Here is a 26,717-nt window from a genome sequence, read left to right on the forward strand (position 1 = left end):
CTACTTTAAGACCCTGTAGTTTGATTTTAGATTTGATGCATCCCTACCACAATAACACCGTAAATGTGAGGTCATGTTTGCAATATTGAAAATTACAAAGTTTGACGAAATGCATGGACTTGCCACATTTTTTTGGGGCGATACTGTTTACAGCAACATAAAGTACAAACCTTTATCTTTAATTTCCAGTATGTGAAAAACCGCTACCATTTTTTTCTGCAAAGATACAGAACTTTAAAGAAATCCTTGCATTTATGGCATATACCGCCGGCATTAGCATTACCCGATATGCACCTCGGAGAGGTTGCTGGACAGATTTTGCGCATCATATGCCTCTGACAAGAGCCTTTCTTTGTGTGTATTTGTGTGTGAGTATCTGTGTGTCTGTATGTTTGAATTCTAATAACGCGTGTTTCCACCGCTTTGTTGAATTATCCCTTGCAGTCGATTACTCATGTTAATGCAAGCCCTAATTTCTTCCTGTGGAATGTCATTCCAAATTTCAGTTAAGACTTGCGATAGATCTTACAGATTGGTAGGTTGTCTTGTTAAATTTCTATAGGGTTCAAATTTGGACTTACTGCAGAATATGGAAGCAATCAAATTGAATTGGGACTGCAAAATTCGAGAATGATTCTCAACGAGGCTTCTCGACGATAATTCATACACACACACAGATTCTCACACACAAATACACACAGAAAAGGCTCCTGTCAGAGCCATATAATGTGCAAAATCTGTCCAGCAACCTCTCCGACCTGCACATCGGGTAATGCTAATGGCGGCGGTATATGCCATAAATGCAAGGGTTTCTTTAAAGTTCTGTATCTTTGCAGAAAAAAATGGTAGCGGTTTTTCACATACTGGAAATTAAAGATAAAGGTTTGTACTTTCTGCTGCTGTAAACAGTATCGCCCCAAAAAAATGTGGCAAGTCCATGCATTTCGTCAAACTTTGTAATTTTCAATATTGCAAACATGACCTCACATTTACGGTGTTATTGTGGTAGGGATGCATCAAATCTAAAATCAAACTACAGGGTCTTAAAGTAGAGATCTCAAGCTTTAATTTAAAAAAAAGAGCATAACTTTGCGATGATTTTTCACGGAGTTATCATCAGTCGAATTTGGCCTATTTTTGCCTAAAATTTTTCTATGCCATATTTCTTTTGAGCAGTGTATTACAAAATTCCATAAAAGAATGTTGTAGTATTCGTTCCATGACAAATTCTGCTTAATTAGACTTGCTGTATTTATTTTTGTATTTGCTTTTTTGATTATATGCAGGGTACAAATAATATACGAATATCAGAAATAGCCATGGACCTAGGAATATATTAGTAATCTATAATGTGGAGTTTGTATTCGTAACACAGTGGTGACAGCAAATTTATAATTCAACATTTAAGTTTTAAAATAACTTTCATATAATAAATATATGTATATAAATAAAATGTAAATTTGGTAAATGTGTTTAACAAAATTTTATTTTTAAATTGACTAATTGATTATTTTAATTCAATCAAAGAATATAATTTGCAAAAAATATTTGAGATTATATTTCAAATTGTTCGCGGGTTTCTTTGTTTCTGATTTGTCTAGATATTCAATGAATGAACCGACAAAAAAATCAAATTTGTCCTAAGTAATATGGCCTCCTCATATAACCAAATCTATGCGCGTACGTGTCCTAAGTCCATGTGTCTAATATAGACAAAGCATACAAAATAAAAGACTACTGGGTTTGCATCCTTATTTTTGGTTACGAAGAATATACGAACCAATAAGAGCTGACATGCGCAGAATAAACAACGCTCGTCGTTTAATAAGTATAATATTCCGCGAAAGAAATAATAGTTGCCCAATTGACTTTAGCGGTGCCAGTGTGGCACTAAAAGTTGTTTCGTCGTACGCTCGGAGGTATTCACGTGTCAAAGCGCACACGTCGATGCACTCCGTGGGGTGAAGTGAGCTGTCACACCTGTTCATTACTCCAAAGACTACATATTGAATCGAACGTATAGTGACTGAATAGTGTTTCGTTCATTATTCCTTTATTTCAAGTTTTATTGCGATACTTTTGATAAAGGAAAAGCAGCAGAAATGGCACCAAAACAAAGAATGCGCATCGCTAATGAAAGAGCCACAAAAAACATTACACTTCGTGGGAATGTTCCAAAATCATCGGTATGTTGTTTATTTTCATATTAACTAAGTGTTATTTAAATAATTTTTAATAGAATGAAATAAATCATGTAAACATTATTTAACAATAAATGATTCCCAATTTTTAATTTATATTAAAAGTCATATATCAGAGATGTAACAAATTTTGATTATATACAGAGACTTATGGTAATTTCCAGCATATTATATTTTTAGTTTTATACTTATATATGTTTATTATACATTAATAGAACCATTATTAAATCTTTCATAAATATTTGTGGTTGAAAGGTAATGTAAACTTCAGTATAGTAAAATAATGTTTCTACCATATGCAATATTATCTTTTCATTATAAACATATGTAACAACTTTAGATTGATTTACTCAATGTTTTAAAATGATTTGTCACTTTTATCATCAATCATTTCTGTCTTAACAATTTTATTACATATGTAAATGCATTATAGAAACCACAAGATGATGGATCTCCAATCGGACCATGTTTGCTAGCACTTTTCTTGTTTGTCGTATGTGGATCTGGTAAGTTTGAACATAACATTTAGAAATCATTCAACCAATGAAATATCAATTGATGTCTATCTAAAATAATACCTTTTTAATTTTCAGCTGTATTTCAAATAATTCAGAGTATTAGAATGGCATAAGGAAATTATGAAATGAGAAGTCAAGAAATGTTGCTGTTACTGTTAATACAAAAATATGTCTATACTTTATTGGTATACAAACGAGATTAACAGACTGTTTTATTGCATAAAAATATTGGCGCTGTAAGATTATTAATGCAAATTTGAATTCAAATTTCCACAGAATATCTTTTTTTATTTGCTATGTTTCAAGAGGATTATTTATAAAAATTTAGCATTTATAAACATTTCATTGAATTGTAGTATATATCGATGAAAGAAAATTGCGTTTAATATATTTTATTTAGAACTTATAAACAAATTATTAGATATTTAATATGATTTTTTAAAGATCTCTATTGCATTGCTTCCTGTAACAGTGACTTTTACTCCTGATTCCATAAGATAGGTAAATTCTTTCATCGATATATACTTAGTAAATAATTGTATATATACATAATCAATTTATTGTATCGATTTATTAATCAAAGCATTCCACTGTAAGCAGTTGGTAGCTTTTGGTTGTCTATATATTTTAGAGGCCTTAAGAATATAAGTCATTAAATATGTAAAAAAATATATATATTGTCAGTGTAATTTATCCTAATGAAATATTTGCTACAGACAATTCTTTGTCTCTTTTAATAAATTATGTCATAAACATTTAATTGTATTACTTTTATTAAACCCTTTACTAAATATATATCCTATTATATTTTCTTAAAATATATAATATTAAAAATAAAATATATAGAGAATAAAATTTTTTTTTTTTCTTAAAATATATAGAAAGAATAAAGATAATGTAGTAATTAATTTGCTTCTAAAAAGTTGAGGAAAACTGTAAGTTATGGAAGAAAATGTGATGAATACGTAAATCGGACGATTGGCGCTGTTAACAGCATTTGTGGCGGTCTTTTTAAAAGATCGTTTCTATTTGTACTTGTGGACAAATGATTAATGTTGGCAACCGTGGAGATTTTAGTGATTTCTATTGGCATAACCAAACAGTGGGAACAGTGTGTTGTTATTCAAATCAAACGGAAAATTGTTACACGCTAAACAAAGAAATAATTTTTCAAAGATCTATATTAAATTATTTTATTATTACATATCGAATAAGTATTTAATAGTTTAAGACCGTCTTTTTATCAAAGGATTATTAAAATGGCTGGTATATTCAATTTATTTGGAGAATCAAATCTCAATAAAGGTATGAATAACAATTTCTGTAGGTTACCTATCTTTTTTGCTAACTTTTTATTTTCCTATACGTAAGAAAAATAGAGTTTAATTAATTGTTTTTACAGGCCAAGTTGTGAAACCTTTGGTAAGATCTAAAACAACCATTGGAGCAAGTGAAACTCCTGTAAAAACTGTTCTTTCATCAAAGCAAAAAGGATTATCCATTAGAACCAATTCAAATTCAAATATATCAACTGTTGGACACTTAACTAACTTAAACCAAGATGTACCTAATAAGCCACAAGAGTATTTGAAACCAAAACTTACTCAATTAGACATTGGTGGTCGTCCAATATCACCTGGGAAAGATTTAGTATGCATAGTACAAATAATTAAAAGTTTTCTACAAATAATATGGAGAAGGTAATCTTGAGATTTTTTTACAGAAAGCAGATGAATATTCAACCAAATCTCTGAAAAAAGTACCTGACAAAAAAAATACACAAAAGCTTTCAGATAAAACTATTTTTTTAAAGCCAGCTTTACCAAAAAACTATACAAAGAAAAGATATCCTGAACCTGAAAGTTTAGCACCATATTGTGATATGCAATTTGAGTTTGGTATGAATCCTCAAACATATTAAACATATTTGTGCAGAAGAAGATTTATATTATCAATGTAAATGTATAAAATATATGAAATCTATTTTTACAGATGATATTTATTCCAAAACCATAGAAAATGAATTTAAGGAACTGCTTCTGAAGAAGAGGGATGAGGTGTTGCCATATAATGACAGTTTTGAAACAGGTATTAAATTTTGGATAGAAATTTATTTCATTAATATAATGTATAAGTATTTGATATTTTAAACTTTTTACTTAGATCCAGAAGAAATTGAATATGAAATGCCAACATTATATGTATCACCTATATCATTCGATACAGAATGGAGACAATTCAAGATTCCTAGTTTACCAGAAATATCTGATAATGAGGACTATTTTTAATATTTATTCTACAGTAATTACTTTATGAAATATTATTTTTTTAATTTATTTAGTAATAATAATTTCTGAATAATATAATCAGAAATATCTTGTTAAGTGGATTTGTTTATTATAAAATATTATAATCATAAATTAAAAGGAAAGTAGCTAATAATTTAATAGTATTATTTTCATGTATCATGCTTTTGTAAGATGTAAATAAACAATTTTTTATAGCAATTGTGATTGGTAGTAATAAATTATAAAATTCTTAAGAATTGCATATGATAAATAACTATTAACAAACGTGAATTTAACTCAAGATTTTTCAATTGTTAATGGCGTGTATAAAATGTCACCAAGTAAATGTACCACTGTAATAGCTGGTATTTTAGAAGATCGTACTTTTAATCATATATGCTTCATTGCTGAAAGTTTATCCACTCTGTTACCGAATTTTTATTATAAATGCATTTACAAAAGTTCATCAGAATGGGAAGTAAGTTCAGTTCATTTTATTTATAAATGGGTTTTATGTATAATCGTTGTTCTAGTGTTGGTTACAAAAAATTTGTGCACTTTACAACTGGTCTCATAGCAAATCTCCATTAATATGGAGAGAAATTGGAATTACTCATTGCACTGTAAATTACATTGGAGGTAGCTATCAGTTCTGGGAATTATTGAATCAATATTATAACATCAAATCGTATTTAAATGATGATGAGCTTGATGCACTACAAGCAGATTTATCAGTTGTAAGTCATTTTGCATATCATAAGTATATTAAGTATATTGAGTGAATAGTAGGGATAGTAAAATAATACAGTGCTGGACAAAAATTATTCATGTAGGTTTATGATGTAAAACTGCAACAACGTAAATGTTTATGTACACCAGAAGAGTGTCATCAAATAACAATAATAGGAGCAGGAACATCAGTATGTCCAGATTTGGTTTGCCAGTTATTAATGACAAAAGAACTTTGGTGGACACATGGAATTATTATTAATTTATATGACGAGCCAGGATGTTTTTTTAAACTTAAAAAAATACATAGAGATGCACGAGCAGTGGGTTCAGGTTTAAATAGAGTGACTGTTTTAGACAATGTACCTGATGGATTAAAAGATTGTAATATATTGATATACCTTGATTCTTTTTTAAGGTAAATAAAGAAATTAAATATTTCAATTAGATCCTTCAGTGAAACTAGTGCCATATAGTGAGACTCTACTGTATCACTTCCTTTCATTTTCATGTACAATAGCTTGATAAAATTCTATTTATCTTATAGGGAAGAACATGAGGGTACAGATGAATTATTGCAAAGAAATTATAAATACATAGAAGGATTGTGTATACAAATAAATGAATATGCACCCCCTTCCATGAAAGTAATTTTCTGCTCACCGGGTTTTACATGTTTTTATGTTAATATCGTACATAAATTAGTTACAAAATTACCAAGTACAAATATTGTAGCTGTTAGTTCTCATTACGGTTTAGAACTCATATATCCATTGGTACATTCATTAGGATACACTTTAAAAAACTTCGGATGTCCACCTGTATGGGGCTATTTGGGTTTGTTTTTACATTAAAACAATTTAATACCCCTTAATAAATTTCTTAATATACATATTAATTAATTCAATTCAACTATAGGAATCAACTACTTTGTAGATGTTGATCGCATGATTCAAAAAGTTCAAACTCCACAGCATGCAGAATTAAGATGGTTCTTCTATATGTCACATAATAAAAAGCCTTACAAAGAAAATCTTAAACGGAAGGTACATATTTCATCAATCTTCTATGTGTAACATAGAAGTATTCAAGTTTCTGTGTATGCACAGGCACTTGCACAGTATCAATTAGGTAGATCGGAAGATTTTCAAAAATGCAGAGCAATTTGCGATCTTTTAAAACTATGGTATAGCAAGAAAGAAAATATTGGAGACGAGATTATATCATTAGGAATTGCATCTGATGGTGACTACAACATTAGGAATATAAATATGAACAGAATTATTACATTTTCCTTTTATTATAGGATCTTTCGGTATTCCAAAGGGACTCGTATTCTCACAACCAGTACATTTAAAAGTATTAGAAGATAATTCACGAATATGGATCCCTTTTAAAGATTTCCCAATGCCAAATATGCCAATTTCTATATTTCGCAGTTTCATAGACACTGCTATAATTATTAACGAAAAAATAACAGAATTAATACAGAATTCTAAATTTAAAGAAAAATTTCCAGAAATTATTTAATAAATAATTTGAAATATCTTTAATCAAAAGAATCATTATTTTATTATATTATTTAATATACATAAATACGATAAAAGTATGCAAATTTAACATATCTATTCAAATTGATCATTGTTTTATACATTTACAATTCTTAAAATTGCACATTTTGTATAACCACTTATTCTTTTCATTTAATTTAGACTTCAGCTGATATTTGAACAATAAAAATTAAAAACATATATGAAAATCACATTGTGTAATGTGCAACGAACCATAGACGATTATACGAAACATAAATTTAATATGTGTGATTAAATTTACATGTTTACTGAATAAATCATAAGAAGAATAATAAAGTTTCTTAAGATAAATTTATTACCTAGTAAATACAATTGAATAAATTAACTAAGAAATATTACCACTGATTGCTTGAAAAAGATCATTGCGCTTATAGTGATTCTTTTAAAAATAGTTGCAGAAATAATACTTTTCGCCATAATTAATGTACTGGAATTTGATATTACAATTTTCTTGTATATAGAAAATGACATAACAAATTGTTACCAGCTTAAATCTATTGTTAACAACTGGTAATTCATTTCATTTTACACTTAATTAATAGTTCTTTATACAGGATGTTATGTCACAATGGTAGACAAATGGATAATGTATCTCGTATTATTGATCGTGATTGCTTTATCTTCAGTATTCAAAAAGCGTGTATGGATTAGTGATGTATTTTTGTTTAAAATGCCACTATATATTATGAATGAAACCAGAGTATATCAAAAAGTAAAATTGTATTAAGTCCTATGTAGTTTTTTTAAGAATAAATGATGTATTAAAAATTTGAAAATTTGAAGGGCAATGTGAAAATTAAAAACGCCGAAAAATTTTTGAAGAAATAACTTCCAATTACCTGAACTGAGAATAAAAAATTATTACACGATGCAAATTTTACAATTGCTCACTGATATTGACGACGTTAGATTTCTATCAGTAAAAAATAAATGTTAGGATTGCACGCCGTTACAATAGGTATAGTAAAAACTGCATTTTGACACAAAACATCTCTGATAATTTGAAAATTATGCTACAAAATTCGTGGATATGACAAGTGAAAAATTTGTTTAGGCAGTTTTTGCTCGAATAGCAGCACGTTTTCCAGTAACAGCCTGAAACGAATAAATTAACATTAACAGAGTTCTTAAAGAACAAGACAAAAATAATATGAATTTAAATTAAGTTTAATTACCTGGAAACCAGATTTTATACTAGCCACTGAACATCTTGAGCCACAAGTTTCACACTGTAAGAAAAATAGTCGAGTATCTTTTTGAAGAATAGTATCCGGAGAGCGGCAAGTGTGACATGTAACATATTCTTTAATGTATCTCCTAAGAACATTTTCTATTTGTTTTTGTTGGAAACGACCTTTAATAATAAGTTGACTATTTCCATCAACAGAACCACTAGTTCCCAATTCAGCAAGTAAAAAGTCCAATAAATGTTTTGGTTGCCTATGGAGTGTTTTACATATCTATAAAAGATATTGTAAAATAAGTAGCGAGTAAAAAAATTTGTAACCGCAAGTAAAATGGAATTAATAGTGAACCTTACCTCTGTGAAATTAGCAAAAGATGTCTTTTTGGTACCTATACGTACTACTTGAGGAGGACGCATAACAAACTTCTGTTTTTTGCCAGCAACCATATCAGGATTCTTTTCCCTCATAATATTAAATACTCTTACCAATAATTCATCATATGTATAATCTCTATCTGATCCAACCCATAAGCTTGTATCTTCTGCTAAGAAATATAGTACTTTTTTAATATATGATCACATATTTATAAAAATTTAAACAGATCTTATTGGACATGTTTGTGTCTAATTTTATTTACTGAATATCATATATACCACATACATGTAAGATTTTTAATTTCAGAATTAACTTAAATTTTCATTATTTACCAATTTTACTTTAATACTACAAAATTACTATTACAATGTAAAAAGCATAAATAACACTGCTAAATGATTCAGTAAATAACAAATTGCAGGCATGATTCCATGGGTATTTTCCTATTATTTATAACATAACATACACAGAAATATGTTCATTTCAGATTAAACAGAGAGTAATATTATCTTTTTTTTAAATTGATGAAATTTATGGAAGTGCAGAAACAATGTATGTTGTGATATATATAGAAAACAGCGAATATAGCCCTTACCATACTCTGCACTTCGCTCAGATTCAGTGCAGCATGTTAACAAATAATGAGTAACATAAACAACTAGTTACTCCAAGCTATAATACTCTTGTAATATATAATATTTACCATTTTCTTTATCTTCTGTTTCCTTACGTTCTTCCTCAGCTACTAATTCATCGAGATCTTTCTTTTTCTTTTTCTTTTTTTTAGTTTTCGAGAAGTCCATGTCTAAGTCAAAAGTATCATCCACGGCAACTTCTTCTGTTTGTTGTTCAACAACATCCTTTTGAAATCATTCATATATAATTATATTAATCAATTTTTAGTTGTTATATTCAAGCACTAACAAAATATTTAATATTTATAATATAGTTGCTTGTTTCCTTCATAATTATATACCTCTTTTCTTGTATCTGGCAAAGCAGCATCAAGTTCATCTAAATTAAATGCTTTTTTTTTCTTCTTCTTCTTTCTTCCAAAATTCTCTAAGTCCAATGTTTCGTCATCTTCAGCTGGTGCAGGAGGTTCCGGCTCTTGATTCTCTTTATCCACACTGGTTTCCATCGCATCACCAGTGCTACCACCTTCATTAAATGCAGCATCAAGATCAAAGGCAGTTTTCTTCTTCTTCTTCTTCTTTTTTAAAGTAGGATCGAATACCTATAAATTTTATAAATAACTCATGGTTTGATATAACTAAAATTTATGCAATTACTATTATGAGTTTTATAATTTATATAACAATTTGTTATATTACATATCAGTTAAATATCAGTTAATAATTTTATTAACACATCAGTAAAATAATTAATAATTAATTAATACAAATAATTGCAGCCACATATTTTATATAATTTAAAACATTGATGAACTTTCATACATGAATGCTTACAATATATTGAACTCAGTGCATTCAACTTCCTTCATATGATTTCATTCTACAGGTTAAATATCACTTTATAGTATTTGAAATACATTGATCCCTACATAATATATTGCAATATATAACAAAACATATTGAAGTTACAATAGCAAAAAAATGACACAATAACATATTACACGTCAAAAAAAAGTTAGACTGAAAATAACTTTATGTTGCTTCAAACTATCCACATGGCTTTGAGGTTGGAATTTGTCAAATAGTATTATTTTTATTTTATAAAATTCTAATTGGAAAGCATTCAATTTACTTGAATAAAAGTTTTATTTTTTCATTTATACATTTCAGAATATTATCAAAAAATTAAAAAGTATGTCAAGATGACCATGCACCCATGCTTTTCAGTGGAACATAAATTTCTAAGGATACTCTTCGATATTCTTGCTTACCGAATCTTCTTCAGTCATTTTGAATATCGCACTGAATGCTGTGATGCCTGCAAAAAACCTATCAATTTACTGAGTTTTTAAATATAAATGAACATTTTAATTTTACGATCTTAATCCTTTTACTCCAAGCATTTATACAGTGCAATCACGTCTTAGTAACGAATATTGCATCAGAAATTCGACTTTTAAGCCCAAGGAGTGATTCACACTCCCGAACAGTCCACGCAAGTTAGCGATTCGTCGTGCATCTTGATAAGCATTTCTATTGGTCGATCCTTTTAGTATCAACTAATGAGAAAATACTTGAAATACAATTTCATACACAGCACTAAATAACCTTTTACTACCTACAAGCTTAAACAAGTATTAAACATAAAAAACTTGATTCTATGTACAAGTTATATAAAAATAAAATGTTTATAAATAAAGGATACTATATGTTTTAAACAAATATATATTATTCGTTCGATGGAAGATCGTATTCATCATACGATGAATTTTGGTTTATTCTGCGCATCTCAACTCTAATTGGTTGATACTTTTTGTAACTAAGGGTAACGCGCATGCGTATTTACAACGTTCATCATGATAAACATGCATATCCAGTGATCCTTCATGTTGTGTACTGATTACATTATAAATCTCTAAATTGAACAATTTATAAATGGAATTTCTGATTATATTAATGATCATAATGTAATGGAAGTTTACTATACCAACATGGGTGCACTCAATTATGTCTGTTCTAAATGCACCATATCTACCTTTTCCTTTCCCTATATTTTTGCCCGCCAGGTATATGCCCGACAAAATAGTAATCGTAAGATAATGCAGGACATTGCCCAGGAATAAGGTGTCCACTGAAGGTAGCTGTGATGCGCGAATCGAGTACGATCTTACGTTGCATGAATAATATATAAATACATTTGATATATCTTTATCTCTGCAAAGTTCTCACACAAATATCCGATAGCTATATGCCAAGTAGCTATACACATATATACAGAAATTTGATACCTATAACCGGAGTACAGGTTATGGATCGAATGGCAGTGATCCGCAGTTTCCAATCTATAATGTGATATTTCATACTTGGCTATAAATATAATTAGTTTACATGTTATTATAATGAATTTAAAGCCAATTTTTGTTTACTACGATCAAATTCTTTGAAAATATACATAATGATTTTAATAAGATGACAAGTTTGCAATGCCAGAAACCTCGCATTACCGGTGCTGTATTGTAGTATTGAATCAAGAATATGTATACATATACTGAATGTTAAATTTTATAATGTTCGAAGTAGTGTTTCGTTGTGATTTTGTATAAATAATAAACAAAGTGTTGATTATTAATGTATTGAGAAAAATTAGTATGATCCACGTCTAAGGAAAAGTTCAATATTATCTGCATATAAAACAAGTTCTCACTCGAAAAATGATACAAAAAAGGCTGGAATGAGTAATGAACAAAAAGTGATGTGATAGAAAAATTCAACGCGTGTTTAGTTGTGTTATATATATTGGTGCATGTCAACGCCTAAATTAAAAGTACGTACTAAATTACGATACGTTCGAATAATTTGTTTATGTTCAATTCTTTTATAAGAATCGATGAATGTTCTATCGATTACACATTTCAAAATGTTTCAAAGGTCGATATCAGTGTTTTTGTGAAATGATTACGCGATGCGAATTTTATCACGAGCAAAAATCTGTGGTAAGCAAATTTATTATTTTCGAATTAGAATAATAGATAATTATTTAAATCTGAAAAGACATTGTTTATTCATAACTTTATTACAAATTATTAATGGTTGTTTTGAATGCTGTGCAAAGTTATGTATTTCTTCCAAAAGTGTTCATAAGTTATTTCCGTCGAATTTAGGGATATATTTTGCGATTCTTTCTAAGTTTATATCTCTATTCTGAAACTTACGTACTATATATAAATGAATGGCATATAAACAGTTAACCTTGAACTGTTCCATAGAACTTTTTCCTTATTGATCGTATTTACGGCTAAAATATAGAATGTGACTATAAAAGTAATAGTCAGAACTTAATGACATAAAGATGAATTTAACCTTTGATTTTGTGTACCGACGTGTGATAAAATTCATCTAATATGTTTATATAGATAAAGCAAGGTAAATACCTGTGCACTTTATTGCGTATACATATAGATACAGATTGCAATTTTACGTGTACGTAGTTACATGTATACCATTTGCGTCATTAATAATAGTTATGACGTGCGGTAGTGTCCGGTAAACAGGGAATGTCTAAATTTTTAAGATTTACGAACATTAAAGCAATACATGGAATAATCTGTTTCTACATTGTCCATTTCTGTGGCCCTAATTCTCAACCCAGGTTCTGAAAGTTTTAGCGACGACACTGTCGGATAGTTGGTTTAAAAAAATTAATACAGAAACATTGTACAAAATTAATCACGAGATGCGATTGCATTCATAGCAATGCAATCTTTCTGATCCATTTATTGTTCATTTCTCATCGCAATAATTATAAAATTTTTAAAAATCGCTAATTGAAAAGACAAATTATCTATAAATGAGATTGTTGTATAGTTTTTTTTTGCTTGAAATTTATGTAGAGAGAAATAGATTGAAAAGGATTGTTTTGAAATAAAAAATGAGTAAGAATAAAACTCGTAAAATAGATTAGATACAGAATTTATCAGAAATTATCCACATTTACGTTGTTTCTTGTTAGTTTCCATTAGTTTTTACGAGGTCAAAAAATTCTATAACGTTTTGGTTAACGAAGGGGGCGTATAGCGATCGCGATACTATTAGGAACCATTTCAATCATCATGCATGTCACAGTTAGTGCATGCGTGACAACAGATTGTAATAAATGTTTATCTGGTTTTCTATAGCTCTTAAGAGCACGGAGGATCAGGGGAAATACTTCAGTCGTCTTGTTTTCGTTTGATCTGGAATACGTGCGTGAAACAACTCTGTTAATTCAAGTCCAAGTTGATTTAAAATGATCCTTAAGTTTGCGGGAAATCACCGTAATAGAAAAATTGTTAGTTTTATCTAATTACATTAAAAATAATACTGGCAAGAGAAGTATAAGTTATTTTGTACACAAAAATGTACAAATCTATATTGGCGGGAATTCCATAGTATTTGATTAAATTTAAATTTCATAGAACGCGATTTAATGTTAACACTCAAATACGCGAAATCAAATTTTCATTTATTATAAAGTATTATTTCGAAAATGATATTTTCAATCCCTGGAAATTAATTAGTGATTAATTAATATTTTATTAATATTATACAGTGCACAGTTTAATATATAGTATAATATATAATATATTTATATAGTAATATAAAATGAAGTAAGAGACATTCAGTTTTTGGGAGTTTTCGATTTATGTCACTTTCATAATAGGTCATTTCTAATATTAGGTTTAAAAATAAAAATTGTTCATAAAAGTTCAAAGAGCTCTGCTGATAAGACAGTTATCTGCAGAATTTCAGTTAAAATTTTGAAATTGCCCGTAATTCAATTATCTGATTATTTTTTTGCGCAACAATTATCATTTATTGATAATATATATACTTGATCTACTAAGCCAAAATTTATTCACTTCACAGAAAAATGACTACGCATAAGGAAAATTCTGCATCGTACGAAGAAAGTCTCGAAATATCTAACGATGAGAAGGAAACGATCAAGAATGAAAACGAAAAAGAACAATCGATGGAAAGACCGAAATGCAGACTCGACGCAAACGGCCGATTAAATCTGGAAGATATTTTATTGTCATTCAATGGACCAGTTAGTCAGGAACAAGCATGGGCATTGTGTTATCAAACGGCCAAGAGTTTGTCACGTTTACCAGACAACAATTTTTATGAACTTTCACAGTTATCACAAATTGTCCTTCACAAGGATGGCGATGTTTGGCTTGACAATCTAATCGGTAAGATGACTGATTATTTTTCCAAGAAAGTTCTTTATCCTGCTTATCGTATAGCGTCTTATCTAATTGTTTTAAATGTAGTGAAGAAAAGAGATGGTAAGAAAAGGTAAATGACTAAAAATATCGAGCATGACTACGTAAAAGAAGGCACATGTTTATGTATATGTATATAATATGTTGTTATGCTGCAGTAATGGACAATTGCGTCCTCGAAGACACGATGCACGATCGTACAAATGTCGTGCATTACTGAATATTGATAAATAGTTTAACAATTTTTATATTCTTAAATTTTTTAATTGTTACATTTTTCAATTTTTGATTTTATAAAACCCAAATCAAAATTTCGGCATTTCATCTGCCCATTACTGTTGTATAGTTCTGTATTTGCAATCCAAATAGTCTTATTTATTATTTTGTGTGTTATATTAGTAATAGTCATATTTTAATATACAATAAAATATGACATATACATTTCAGTAACATATATTTTAGTATAGCAATGGTATATGTACAGCATAGTTGTTATTATAGGTATAATGTATCATATATATAATGTTGTGTTATGAAATGTGTTATTATATTTATTATTTCATGTAACTATGCAAAGTTGTTTTATTGTAAATATATGGTAGATTAATAGATATTACAATGTCATATATATAAAGTGTTGGAATAAGCTGAATAAGATATAACTGTAACTTGCAGTATTTAATTAGTAAAAAGAGTCATACATTGATAAAAGTGGATGTACAATGTTTCTGTATTGCACAACAAATACATCAAACTGTGTTACATAATATGTTCAATGTTGTCTCATTTAAACTTTTCTAGAAATATGATATGGTTTTACAAATCTATTTGTAAATCATGCACGATATTTGCGTTTCATTGAGCCTAAATGTTTGGATAGTGATAAGGAATAATTGTTTGTACGATAAAGTTTTCTGATAATATTATTAACATAACAGAACAAGATAACATAATAGAGCAAAAAAGATTAAGAAAGTAATTGAATTTCGTTATGACACTTTCTAAAGATAATCAATTTCTGATCATACATGAATCATTTGCCAATTTAAGAATTTTTATCTGTATTAATACTTCTGTTACAGAATCAAAACAACCCCATGTTTCTGAGCAAAAGGTAAACTAATTTTTTGTGCAAAATAGAAAGTTTTGAAAGATTAATAATATATGAATTATTTTATGAAAAAATTATATTTCTGTTTTTGTTGCAGGCAGTGTTCTCATTGGGTATGATGATCTTCAAAACGCTTGATTTCGGCCTAGATGAACAAGAAGAAAGGCCATTGTCGCCAGATTTAGAAGCTCTTATCACATTAATGACTAGGGCAGATGAAGGTAACAAAAAGTAATAAGAATCATTGCTTAGTTTGTTAATTCTATAAAAATCTTAGAATAATGAAATAGCATTTTTCTATCCCAATATGGTCGCTGTCCTTGTCTCTCTTGTACAGACCAATGCAAAAGAGATTAAGATTGCTCACTTTTATTCAATGCTTCTCAATTCCCTTGCATGAGACTCAGAGTTAATTAGGACTTAACCTGTTGCTGCATTAAGCCAGACCTTTAATTATAGGGCTTTAAGATTTTACTTTCCACTTTTTTTAAATCAATGGAAGCTAGATATGGTCATACTAGGAAGAAAAAATTTATTTTAATTGTTATCTAGAATGTGAAGAAACGGAAGAACGTCCGCAGGAAACGGACGATGAAGGCATTGAGCGGGACTCTAGCGATGCTGATGTAGATGAATATTTAGTACAAAAAACGAATGATACATATGAAGAAAGGCATTTAATGTATTCATTAAAAAATGTAATGCACGTAAGTGCAATATTTTTTGTTTATTTACGCATGCAGCTCATTATTTTTTATTATCGTAGAATGTACATTAATTTATATATTAATTGATAGTTATGCACCAGGCATATGCAAACGTCGGTTGAATCAGCTGAAGCTCATTACAAGGCTGTAATACGGGCATTTGTTGCCGAAGCTTTGGAACTGTCACAGTTTTTGGATACAGTGGCAGCTGATAAATTGCAAGCTAGTCAAAGGGAAGCTGCTAGTAATGGCAGCAATAAACAAAACTCAATGTCTGTTCAGAACCTTGATACATTAGATTTCATTGATTGGGTAAGATTTCAATAACTTCAGTATAATGTGATTCATATTGCAGATTATATTAACAGTGTAATTTTATTCTTCATTTCATATCATTTTACATTTCATTTAAAAATTATAGATACAATATCATGTTAGCATTTGTAACTATAATTTTGAAGTATCGCGGATGTGATATCGTATTTACATATCATTAATGTTCAATTCGTTCGATGTTTAGAGAAAGACTAAAAACTGAACTGTAGTTTTTGGTAGGTGTAATTAAGTGATGACTTGCTACAAAATCAAAGGATATATGGGAGAAGTTTCGTTTATCGTTTATACGATCTTTTTCCTAATCCTTTTTGCTCCTACAGCATCGTTTAGGGTTATATAACGAAACTCCTCTGTAACAAACCTTACTCTATTTGTAAATCGAACGAATTATCGTAAATGTATGAGTCTCGTTGTCATTCGTGTAAAACTAACAGTACCGTGTCGCATAAAGTCATTTGTCATTTTGCAGAGATAAGATATTTGAGATTTATTGACTTGACTCTCTACCGTTATAGACTGACATTAGGATTTGGAGGGCTATACAAGTATGTCACCATTAATAATGTTTGCGCATGAAGCACTAGAATCTAGATACAACTATTACTGTTAAGCATGTAGCATGATTGTTCACAGTTATTAGAACAGTTTTAATATGCCAATTTTTATGAATTGTAAAAATAGCACTTATTGTAACTGCATGCATTGATGACTCCCTTTCATTTTAAGTATTTTCACCCGTAAAACGTCCTAACAGTTGATTTTTATACTACTTACAAAAAACGGTTTATGTTTAATTAAATTTTTGAAACACTCTTATACAAGTAATACACGTGTTTAATGCAGTTATGGACTTAGGAAATTCAAAGTCATATTCGTCCACAACTTACAAACTGTAGACGAGTCACATACATGTATATATATTTCTTTTACTAAAAAATGTTTTATAATTGATACAAATGCGATTAAAAGTACTATTTCAATAGGCTCGATTTTGGGTACAAGTTATTCAAGAGTTGAGAAAAGGAGTAAAACTGAAAAAGGTAGAAGCTAATTTGGGTTCATCAAAAAATACTACTCGTGGACGTGGGAAAGGTGCAGAATTTGAATTAACGCCTTACGAAATCTTGATGGATGACATCCGAGAGAGAAGATATCGTTTAAGGAAAACACCGTCACCAACGCCTCATTTGCGAAAGGACGCACATGCTGTTATCCTTGAATTTATTCGAAGTAGACCTCCATTAAAAAAGGTAATACTACTATGAATAACAGTATTCCATTTTATCTGTAAAAGTCATTGCACAGTTTCAATGTAAACGAAATAACATTTTACACGTTTCCCATATCAAGTGCATCTTTTGGCTCTAGACCAAATGTCTTTTAACAAAGTAATTTTGTACAGGCTTCGGAGAGACAATTACCACCACTTCAGAAGGAGTGGACTTTATGGGAATTACTCATGGAAAGCATTAAAAAACCACCTAATTTAAGATCATCGCGCAATAGATACGTTCCTAAGAATGAAAGAACGTCCCCCCAAAGTGGTAAGTTGCATTATGTGTTTATTTGTTTAATAGCAATTTTTGCATGCCAAGCTGTTTTACAATATACCTTCATTCGGATATGAATATTTAACAAACTCATGAAAACCAACATATTAACTTTATACATTGTGCATCCATAATTGCAATTATTTTGTATGCATTAAGAAATCATTTGTATACTTTCCTTGCTACTAATTTGTGTGGTACCTCAATAAATCTTTCCAAATATATTGTTTTGTAAATTACAAATAAAATTAACAGGTACTTCATATTTGTATTACTGTCTAAATATTTAATACTGTAATATTAAGATTATAATATTAGTTAAATGGTAAACGCTTAGAATTTAAGAACATTAAATAAATTGAACATAGTTCACAATAGCTCGCGTTATGTCACCAGCTTTGTATAACGGTATATAGCTTATTACTAAAGAAACTCTACATTGCACTTGAGTGTATCTAGTCTGTATTCACTTTCAGTTGAGAAGGGTGGTTCTTTAAAGTTTGCATAAATACAACTCATATGCACGCGGCGATTCCATCCATGTGTTTACATGTACATATGTATAAATGTATATATATTGAATTGATTACGGATGACCGGTAAATACATAGTCACGCGTCGTACACGTGCGATTGTATTTTTACATAAATATATTTAACTAGGAGTATCCATGCGCGAAGCACGGTGGCTGCACGCGCGCGCGCAGCCTACACAGATCCGATCATCTTACCCATTATATTCTCCAGAGTAAAGCTTTGCTAGTTCTACAAAGTGCGACCAGAATAGTGGTATCTGTGGCTTTGTATTTTTTCTTAATAATAATAATAACATCATCATCATCATTACAAATTCCTCAATACTTCTTGTATCCCTAACATTTTCATATTAATTAACTATTTAGAGATTCTTGTGTCGGTCGATGAATGTTAAATGAAGAGTCCATTTAAATTGAAAATTAATATTAGAAAACAAATTTCGCGTTACGCCGTATTATCTCGTATTTCTATGCGTCGTGACTAAGCTTTTTCATTACACATATCCATAATAAATGGAGGGTTGGTCCGAATGAATCATGATTTGCAACGGTAGGCCGGCTTAAGAGCATTGCAAGCCCCAGACCGTCAGCGATCAATAACCGAAAGCGCGCAAAGGGTGAGAGAGCTGACGTCGCTTGAAACGTCATCGTGCAACGCTCTGTAGATCGCTGGCTGGCTGACTCGTGTCGTGTTTCTATCTCTGCGTCGTTTCTTTTCGATGTTTGTCCCTCTCTCCTTTTAACGGAGGAGGGAAACTGCGAGTCGAGCGTGAAATTCAATTGAACTACGTTTAACGTGTACGAGTAAGTCAAGTGTATCAAGAGGAGGATAGGCACACTAACGAACACGTGTGCTTGATGTACAGTCATTACGAGTGGGAGTACGAGCATCGACGTGGACCACGGATTCGAGACGATGGGAAAAAGAGACAGATGAACGAGGAGAACAGCTCGAACGCTGGTAATCAAATATTTTGAATAAAGATCATGGATCAAATAGATTCGATTTGATTGGAATGATAGAAGGTGATGAGCATCTTGATTCCATAGGCTGTGAGATCTTCGAGTCGGACCAGAAAATTCACGGAAAATCGACGAGACTTGGGATTTCCGGTTGGACTTCGTGGTTGTCGCAAGTAAAACCACTGTAAAGAATTGTATCAGAATATGGTATGTCTGGTTTAAATTTACGGTCGTGATCAGCTATTTTAAACCGTTTCATAATTTATTAAGATTATGTTTTGAAACCAGTATCTGCATAGATGTTGTACAACATATGTATTATGCACCAATATAATTTTATCTTATACTATTGATTTTCAAATGATTTTAGAACTGCAGATAAATAACTAATGTAAACAATAGTTATTTTTAATATAACATATTAAACAACTGTACTTATTAATGTTGACATAATCATGCTCTTGCTCAAAATGTTTAAATGTTCTACATCTACATTATGTCATATTTTGTATTAACATTGGTACAATTTTTTACTTTTTTTTGTGATATATTGTTTCATGTATAAAGTGTTTAAATAAATTGAAATATGACACAGCCTCTTCTAATGAAGGACTTCTGGTCACTTTATTCTATGGATAGAAATGATCAGAATTAAACCAGACATACTGTATATTAGAGAACAGAGAGAGACAGTTGAAAGCAGGAATAATGTTATCGACTGTAGGCGGTGAGTCTCGCATGATAGTCCTTGGTGAAGTTCCACCGTCGCAGCCAGAGCAGGAACAGGAATCCGCACAGGATGTGGCGGCACAATGGTTGCAAACAGAGGATCAAACAAATACTACAACTACAACAGCAGGCACAACTACAACCACAACAATGGGCACAACTACGACAAATGTGCCTCCTACAGCAAGTCGAACTAGAACAAATGTGCCACCGGTTCCACAACCACGACAAAGAATCAACAAACCTGACATTAGAGTGCCAGGAAACAGGAATCGTAAGTCGCGTAGAAGGCGCATTACGGTCGCAGGTAATCATACCATTCATCTTTCTTTGATCAACATGCTGGGAAAATTATATAGGAGCAAAGTTTATCAACACTAACCTTTTTTTATAATCATTGAATAATTTCTAACTTTATTCAATAATAATCTTTGGACATTAGTTCACTGTTAAGATCATATATAAGATTGTTAAAAATAAATTTTTATGTAAATTGTTCATTATCTTAATGATATGAAGTATAAACTTTATTTCTTTAATATTATTTAATACCACTAATAGATATTTATTATCTATAGAGTTCATGACCAAGTGATAGATTATATTTACAGATTAAATATTAAGTTATGGAAAACTAAATACAAACATATAAATTCATTTATGTAACTTTAATGATTGCATTTGACCCTACGCGTACACAGGGAGCAGTTATGTATGTATTTTTAAGATTTACTGAGGTACCACAAGCTTATTAATGTTTCCTTTCTTAACTGAACTTCAATCACATGTCATATTCACTGGTCATTAACATACATTTCATTATGTTTCCCAAATTAGTCATGTATATAATTTGAATTTATACCCATACACGCAATTTTTTAGAGTACATCCAGAGAAATGAAAATGAATCATCCACATCTTCAAGACCGCGAAGGGAGCAAGAAAATCTCGAAAATTCTTCAAACAAAAAGAAAGTTATTCACGTGGATTTTGATTTAAAGGTAGACGTGTATAATAATTCTGAGATGAGTGAAATAGCTGAATACTGAAATTTGAAAAATTGTATTTCATTTGTCATGAAATTTTAAAAATTGATTACCTTTTCAATAAACAGCTTGATGCCGAAGATGAGGATGACGACGAAGACTACAACGATGAACTTGCAGTAACAAAATTCGAAGAAGAAGATGAAACATCACACTATTGGCAACTTAAAGAAGGTTATTCGTTTGTAGATAGGGATAGTGCTCGTAATAGGCATAAAGATCATAGGGACGATGACGAAGCAGGCTCTGCAAATCCTTGGCGGAAAACGGGTGGGCTGCGTCTTACGAGAAACGAGTATCACCGATTTTGTGATGCTCAACTTGAATGTAATTATATCACTTGGCAATTTTCAGAATGTTACGAAATTCTTGATATTTTAATCAATAAATCAATTTTATTTCGTAGCTTATGATCTCGCAACACAATGCCCATCTAGAAGAGCATCAGCTCGAAAACATGCAGCTAAGCGTAGTATAGCTCTTACAGCGCTAACTGGAACTACTTCTCTTCCTCATTCAAGACCTCAGAGTCGCCAGCACATAGGCGTGACTGAGTCGACAGTGAGTCAAGGCCCGAGTCCTAATATTAGTCTGAATCCTAGTCCTAGTTTGAGTCCTCAGCCAAGAGCAAGGCAACCACGTCGGTCGCATACCATTGCTGAAGGTACAAAAGATTCCGAAGATCAAAACGAAGACTGGCAAGATGACAAAGGACAGGTAAGGATAGTAATCATAACTGAAATGAAAGGAATTAATTCGTGTAATATAAACTTTTATATTGCGAATAAAAAAATAAATATCTTATCTAATATCAATAAATATTTTGCTAGAAGCCTACATTAGGTGATATGTTCCTGGACGAAAGACTTTCTCTAACTCTTGAAGAGATTGTGCATATACGTAGTGTTCTTACCAAAGCCGAATTGGAATCTCTACCCGTAGAAGGGCGCGTGAAAGAAGATGTAGAAAAGAGACGGGTCTGTTTTCTTTGTTTGAAAACTAGATTTGGATTGTTAGGACCTTGGGGACAACGTTGTCGTTTGTGCGAAAGGACTGTATGTGTAAAATGTTACTCCAAAGTAAGTTCTTCGCTTGCTTCATTGACAGTTAAATACAGCAATAAATTTGCATTTATGTAACAACTTAATATTTCAGATGCGAATTCCAACAGAGCATTTTGCCCACGTTCCAGTAGTTTTATTGTCGCCTGGTCTTCTTCTTTCCCCATCATCCTCAGAACCTGATACCAGCAAAAGTTCTTGGCTTAGAGGCAGCGGTGCAGCTGGATCTGCACCGGCATCACCAGCCTCTAGGCGTAAAGATTCGTCGTTGAAAAGTGTCACGCCATCATCAACGCCAACTACGACACCCGTTTTGATACTAACACCGACTTCTACACCGCCTTCTCACGCGCGCCGTGAAATGGAGAATCAAGAAAAAAGGTGATTAAAAAGGAATATGTATTTGATTATTTGACTTGAATGTACTATTCATTAAAATAGTTTTATATTTAAAAAATTATATAGAAGCTACAAAGGCAGCGGTAGTCCAGCAAACGTTTCATCACCGAAAGCATTTCCGACTTTTGCTAATCAAAGCTCGGAACAACGACTTGCCGCAGAACGATTGCGGGGTGTTTCTATGGTTGTCTGTCACGATTGTCGCATAATGGTTATACAAATAATTAAGAGTTCAAGAACCACACGGGCTACGATACGCAACAATGTTATATCACGACTTACTTTGAACCTCTCGCCAGCCTACGTTTAAATTCTTCAAAAACGAAGTTCCACGCACGAGATTTCTATTTAAAAAAAAAATAGCGCATCTTGTTTTTGATTCTAACGATGGGTAAAATGCTGTTATGCCAATAAGTGAGACACATAGCTTAGATTTAATTCTCCTTGTACCAGTGTCTTCTTGTTCCCCGTATGCTATTAATCTTCTATAAATAGCTAGTATCTCTAAAACAACGAGTGAATCAAGTGTTACGAATTGTGATTGTATATTGAAGGATTGGGTATATTAGTTCTAAAGTTGAATATTTAATTTCGACAGGAAATTGTAAATTATTATTTAAGTGTATTATTTATTATTTATTATTTTTGTTATTGCTAGTGTATGATTTTCATGAAAAATCTAGTACTTAAAGAGAACAAAAGTTTCATTTCGCATTTAAAAATGATATACTTGGTTGAAAGTATAGCATGCAAGAAAAATCAAGTTGAAACATATTTAAGTGAATATGGGATGTCAAAGAAAAATCTATAAAATTGGCACACAGTGGCATCTAATATAGTCTACTAATATAATGCGTACTACTACAGTACGTACTTACATTCAGGCTTATACTTAAGTAGATCGTTAATGCATGCAAATTTAAAAACGATACGATTAGAATTAAGTGTTTCATTATGATGGCTAATGTTCCGTTAATGGTCCTCGATGACGATGAATCGTTTTTGCTTCCCAATTCAATAATTACTATTAATATTATCATAATAATAAATTAATCAAGGCGATTATATTATTAATGCGCTGTGTGCATTCTCAGTTCATAAAAACTGAGAATTCTTGTTTAATTCGATTCATTTTCTCGAAGACAAACGTGTACATATATGTTCCCTTTGCTCCCACATTGTTGTGAACCCCAAATCTAAAGATAATATCGCATTTAACGTAAAATTTAGTTGAGAAAAATTATCATAAGCAAATCAATAAGTGAAAGAAAATTGTTCAGACACTAATCTATATCGATGTGCCAGAAAGTTCGTTTCTCAAACGATCAATAAATATTAATGATATATTGATCATCTGAGATCTAAATAAGATTGACGAAATCAAGTTAAAATAAATTATACTATTTCATAGAGATGTTTGGGTACCCGACATTTCAGGCTCAGCTCAAGTCGGGTCAAGCAACGTCAAACGAATTCGGATGTGTATCCGAGTCGTACGAACTCTTGGGTAGTACGATTATTTTAAGTTGCAGAAAATTGATCGAACTGAAACAAAATCTCACAATACTCAACTGAATTTAAACGGGTTGAATTAAATTGCAACGCGTTGAAGAAAATAATTTTATTTCCTTCGACTTAATTCGATTTTAAACGGGCTACTCAAGAGCTCGTATCTCGGATTTGTAACCAAATTCGTTTAGCATTTACTAATCTGACTTGACATAATTCAATTACAAATATATCCCTATTTATTAATGCAAATACTTCAGTTGCATAATAGCTAAGCGTATAGCAGTTGTACCATTATTTAATTTTCATTTGTACATATTGCCGATTCTTTTGTATTCGTAACATATTTACTTTTATTTACAACCTTCACTAATAATCTAACGAAGATGAGAGGTACGCATACATAAGCACACACGTACATTTAACCAGTAAAAGAATCAATCAAATAACCCCGGAAGAAATTATCGCTTTTTGCGTCCGTCTGACATTAATTTATTTTAAGAGAAAATATATTTATTTCATAACAGAGGGTCAAAGTCGGATGCACAACTGTATTATAAGCGTGTTTTCATCATAATTCGTGTTAATTTAAACTTTTGTATAATATTTGTGATATTAATTTATTATTTTGTATGTCTGGTATTTATTGTAATTATTTATTTGATTCAATGAAATCACGAGATAAAATGATTTCTTTATACTGTACATATATGTTCTGGGATTTGTATGAAAGTGTAGAAAAATTTTATTTATTGTAACATTATTGTTTCATGTACTCCTTATTTATATATAGTGTTATGCAATTCTAACAAGAAGTTTATTTTCCTTTTCTTCGTATCTGATGTAATTTCAAATAAATTTATTGTACGGTGAAACAAATTGAGACACGGAGGAAATTGCATTAAAAGGTGACTCTTGTTACAGTCACGTTTATAGAGAAATTAGTACAAGGAAGTGGCTGTTCGCTTGCACGGGCTAGTGCTATTCAAAAGGAAATGTACAAATGTTAACCATTGAAGGTTCAAAGTACAAAAGAAAGAAATGCGAATTGCACTAACAATTAATGCTGGTATGCTCTAGCACCAAATTGTATACACGGCAGTGGAACTATAAATTTGTTGAAATGTACATTGGTAAACTCTATAAACGAGTGGATTGTTTCAGTTGAGGATAAAGTTTATTTTTTTAGTCTCAGGTAGATTTTCAATGGTTTTCAGCCAAAAATCAAAATGACATTTTATAGTACCTCAAAACAATGTACAATGACAGATTTTTGAAAGAAACTACGTAATACAAGGCATTATGATACTTCGTGCAAAAAACGTAAACATGAAATTCTATTTGTAGAATATTATTGTAATAAAACTAAACTAAAACTCCTAACAACAGAGTCACTATGGTATGATATTATAAAGATAAGAGGACTTATGTGATGACAATTATTGAAAACTTATTTATTATATTGATTTATCATTTTTTTTTATGTGCAATATATATGTACGTTATGAATAATGATTAAAACCTTTGTTTCTATGATGAAGTTGACCAAATATATACTAAATTCCAAATCAACATTTGAAATGTTTACGAACCAAAATTTATTATTTTATTTCATTATTTATTGCGAGCATTAATATAGTTTTTAGAAAGATTAACCCATTCATTTCCAAAGAACAAAAATAGCTTAAGTCAGATTGATTAAAAGTTTCTTTTAATTTTATTAATAGAAATATTCAGTTATATATCTTCCTAATTATTAATTTACACGATTGCTTCAATTCTTTAATCTTACACTAAAACTAAAACGAACGGTTGAAATAATTTTATGATTCAAATGAATTTGTCATTTCTGATTTAATACTATTTCATACCTTCAGTTTGTTCAAACAGATAATATTTTTGTACATACATGCGAGTTGCTATTGCTATTTTCAACAGGTAATTTGTTGTCGTTCAAAGCACAAACTTAGCGACGTTAA

General features: G+C 30.6%; 5 protein-coding genes across 12 annotated transcripts; 4 read left to right on the forward strand and 1 right to left on the reverse strand.

Annotated features, from left to right (window-relative positions):
• Positions 1-1,586: 1,586 nt before the first annotated feature.
• On the forward strand, positions 1,587-3,479 carry LOC105662680 (stress-associated endoplasmic reticulum protein 2). The gene is made up of 3 exons (XM_012287116.2): positions 1,587-2,186; positions 2,635-2,707; positions 2,795-3,479. Exons 1-3 carry the CDS (start codon positions 2,103-2,105, stop codon positions 2,830-2,832), a joined length of 195 nt encoding a protein of 64 aa, XP_012142506.1. The 5' UTR covers positions 1,587-2,102; the 3' UTR covers positions 2,833-3,479.
• A 336-nt stretch (positions 3,480-3,815) lies between these two features.
• On the forward strand, positions 3,816-5,226 carry LOC100879817 (uncharacterized). Its single transcript, XM_012287115.2, has 5 exons — positions 3,816-4,024; positions 4,122-4,369; positions 4,443-4,617; positions 4,712-4,807; positions 4,883-5,226. Exons 1-5 carry the CDS (start codon positions 3,979-3,981, stop codon positions 5,005-5,007), a joined length of 690 nt encoding a protein of 229 aa, XP_012142505.1. The 5' UTR covers positions 3,816-3,978; the 3' UTR covers positions 5,008-5,226.
• Positions 5,227-5,325: 99 nt separating this feature from the next.
• LOC105662691 (putative malate dehydrogenase 1B) lies at positions 5,326-8,307 on the forward strand. Its single transcript, XM_076531041.1, has 7 exons — positions 5,326-5,485; positions 5,541-5,744; positions 5,841-6,154; positions 6,284-6,573; positions 6,655-6,782; positions 6,846-6,981; positions 7,043-8,307. The coding sequence occupies exons 1-7, from the start codon at positions 5,339-5,341 to the stop codon at positions 7,264-7,266; spliced, it is 1,443 nt and encodes a 480-aa protein (XP_076387156.1). The 5' UTR covers positions 5,326-5,338; the 3' UTR covers positions 7,267-8,307.
• Positions 8,304-11,010, reverse strand: eIF2beta (eukaryotic translation initiation factor 2 subunit beta). 2 transcript variants are annotated; one of them, XM_003704085.3, is made up of 6 exons: positions 10,797-11,010; positions 9,867-10,127; positions 9,594-9,750; positions 8,869-9,059; positions 8,504-8,788; positions 8,304-8,423 (listed from the first exon to the last, which is right to left on the reverse strand). In XM_003704085.3, exons 1-6 carry the CDS (start codon positions 10,812-10,814, stop codon positions 8,379-8,381), a joined length of 957 nt encoding a protein of 318 aa, XP_003704133.1. In that variant the 5' UTR covers positions 10,815-11,010; the 3' UTR covers positions 8,304-8,378. The 2 variants fall into 2 exon arrangements, with proteins under 2 accessions (XP_003704133.1, XP_012142504.1); XM_012287114.2 differs by having other exon boundaries at positions 8,869-9,056; positions 10,797-11,009.
• Positions 11,011-11,664: 654 nt separating this feature from the next.
• Positions 11,665-26,274, forward strand: spir (spire type actin nucleation factor). Of its 7 annotated transcripts, none has more exons than XM_076530899.1 (16): positions 11,665-12,349; positions 14,431-14,759; positions 15,875-15,906; positions 16,001-16,124; positions 16,456-16,610; positions 16,701-16,922; positions 17,462-17,491; positions 17,930-18,196; positions 18,349-18,490; positions 20,719-21,030; positions 21,606-21,724; positions 21,838-22,096; positions 22,176-22,486; positions 22,600-22,848; positions 22,925-23,211; positions 23,296-26,274. In XM_076530899.1, the coding sequence occupies exons 2-16, from the start codon at positions 14,435-14,437 to the stop codon at positions 23,537-23,539; spliced, it is 3,078 nt and encodes a 1,025-aa protein (XP_076387014.1). In that variant the 5' UTR covers positions 11,665-12,349; positions 14,431-14,434; the 3' UTR covers positions 23,540-26,274. The 7 variants fall into 7 exon arrangements, with proteins under 7 accessions (XP_076387014.1, XP_076386985.1, XP_012142496.1 ...); XM_076530870.1 differs by lacking the exon at positions 20,719-21,030 and adding an exon at positions 12,454-12,518 and having other exon boundaries at positions 11,676-12,349; positions 23,272-26,274; XM_012287106.2 differs by lacking the exon at positions 20,719-21,030 and having other exon boundaries at positions 11,676-12,349; positions 23,272-26,274.
• Positions 26,275-26,717: the final 443 nt, after the last annotated feature.

The sequence above is a fragment of the Megachile rotundata genome, chromosome 1, assembly GCF_050947335.1.
Source record: "Megachile rotundata isolate GNS110a chromosome 1, iyMegRotu1, whole genome shotgun sequence".
NCBI lineage: Eukaryota > Metazoa > Arthropoda > Insecta > Hymenoptera > Megachilidae > Megachile > Megachile rotundata.

Bases quoted from the DNA above. Each gene is read 5' to 3' on its own strand.
- LOC105662680 (XM_012287116.2), top strand. From the start codon at position 2,103: ATGGCACCAAAACAAAGAATGCGCATCGCTAATGAAAGAGCCACAAAA. The intron at 2,187-2,634 runs GTATGTTGTTTA...AATGCATTATAG, and splicing joins GGAATGTTCCAAAATCATCG to AAACCACAAGATGATGGATC. The intron at 2,708-2,794 runs GTAAGTTTGAAC...TTTAATTTTCAG, and splicing joins GTTTGTCGTATGTGGATCTG to CTGTATTTCAAATAATTCAG.
- LOC100879817 (XM_012287115.2), top strand. From the start codon at position 3,979: ATGGCTGGTATATTCAATTTATTTGGAGAATCAAATCTCAATAAAG. The intron at 4,618-4,711 runs GTATGAATCCTC...CTATTTTTACAG, and splicing joins TGATATGCAATTTGAGTTTG to ATGATATTTATTCCAAAACC. The intron at 4,808-4,882 runs GTATTAAATTTT...CTTTTTACTTAG, and splicing joins TAATGACAGTTTTGAAACAG to ATCCAGAAGAAATTGAATAT.
- LOC105662691 (XM_076531041.1), top strand. From the start codon at position 5,339: ATGTCACCAAGTAAATGTACCACTGTAATAGCTGGTATTTTAGAAGAT. The intron at 6,155-6,283 runs GTAAATAAAGAA...TTTATCTTATAG, and splicing joins TACCTTGATTCTTTTTTAAG to GGAAGAACATGAGGGTACAG. The intron at 6,982-7,042 runs GTGACTACAACA...CTTTTATTATAG, and splicing joins ATTAGGAATTGCATCTGATG to GATCTTTCGGTATTCCAAAG.
- eIF2beta (XM_003704085.3), bottom strand. The intron at 9,060-9,593 runs GTAAATATTATA...TATATTTCTTAG, and splicing joins AACAGAAGATAAAGAAAATG to CAGAAGATACAAGCTTATGG. The intron at 8,424-8,503 runs GTAATTAAACTT...TATTCGTTTCAG, and splicing joins GTATAAAATCTGGTTTCCAG to GCTGTTACTGGAAAACGTGC.
- spir (XM_076530899.1), top strand. From the start codon at position 14,435: ATGACTACGCATAAGGAAAATTCTGCATCGTACGAAGAAAGTCTCGAA. The intron at 16,125-16,455 runs GTAACAAAAAGT...ATTGTTATCTAG, and splicing joins AATGACTAGGGCAGATGAAG to AATGTGAAGAAACGGAAGAA. The intron at 16,923-17,461 runs GTAAGATTTCAA...CTACCGTTATAG, and splicing joins CATTAGATTTCATTGATTGG to ACTGACATTAGGATTTGGAG.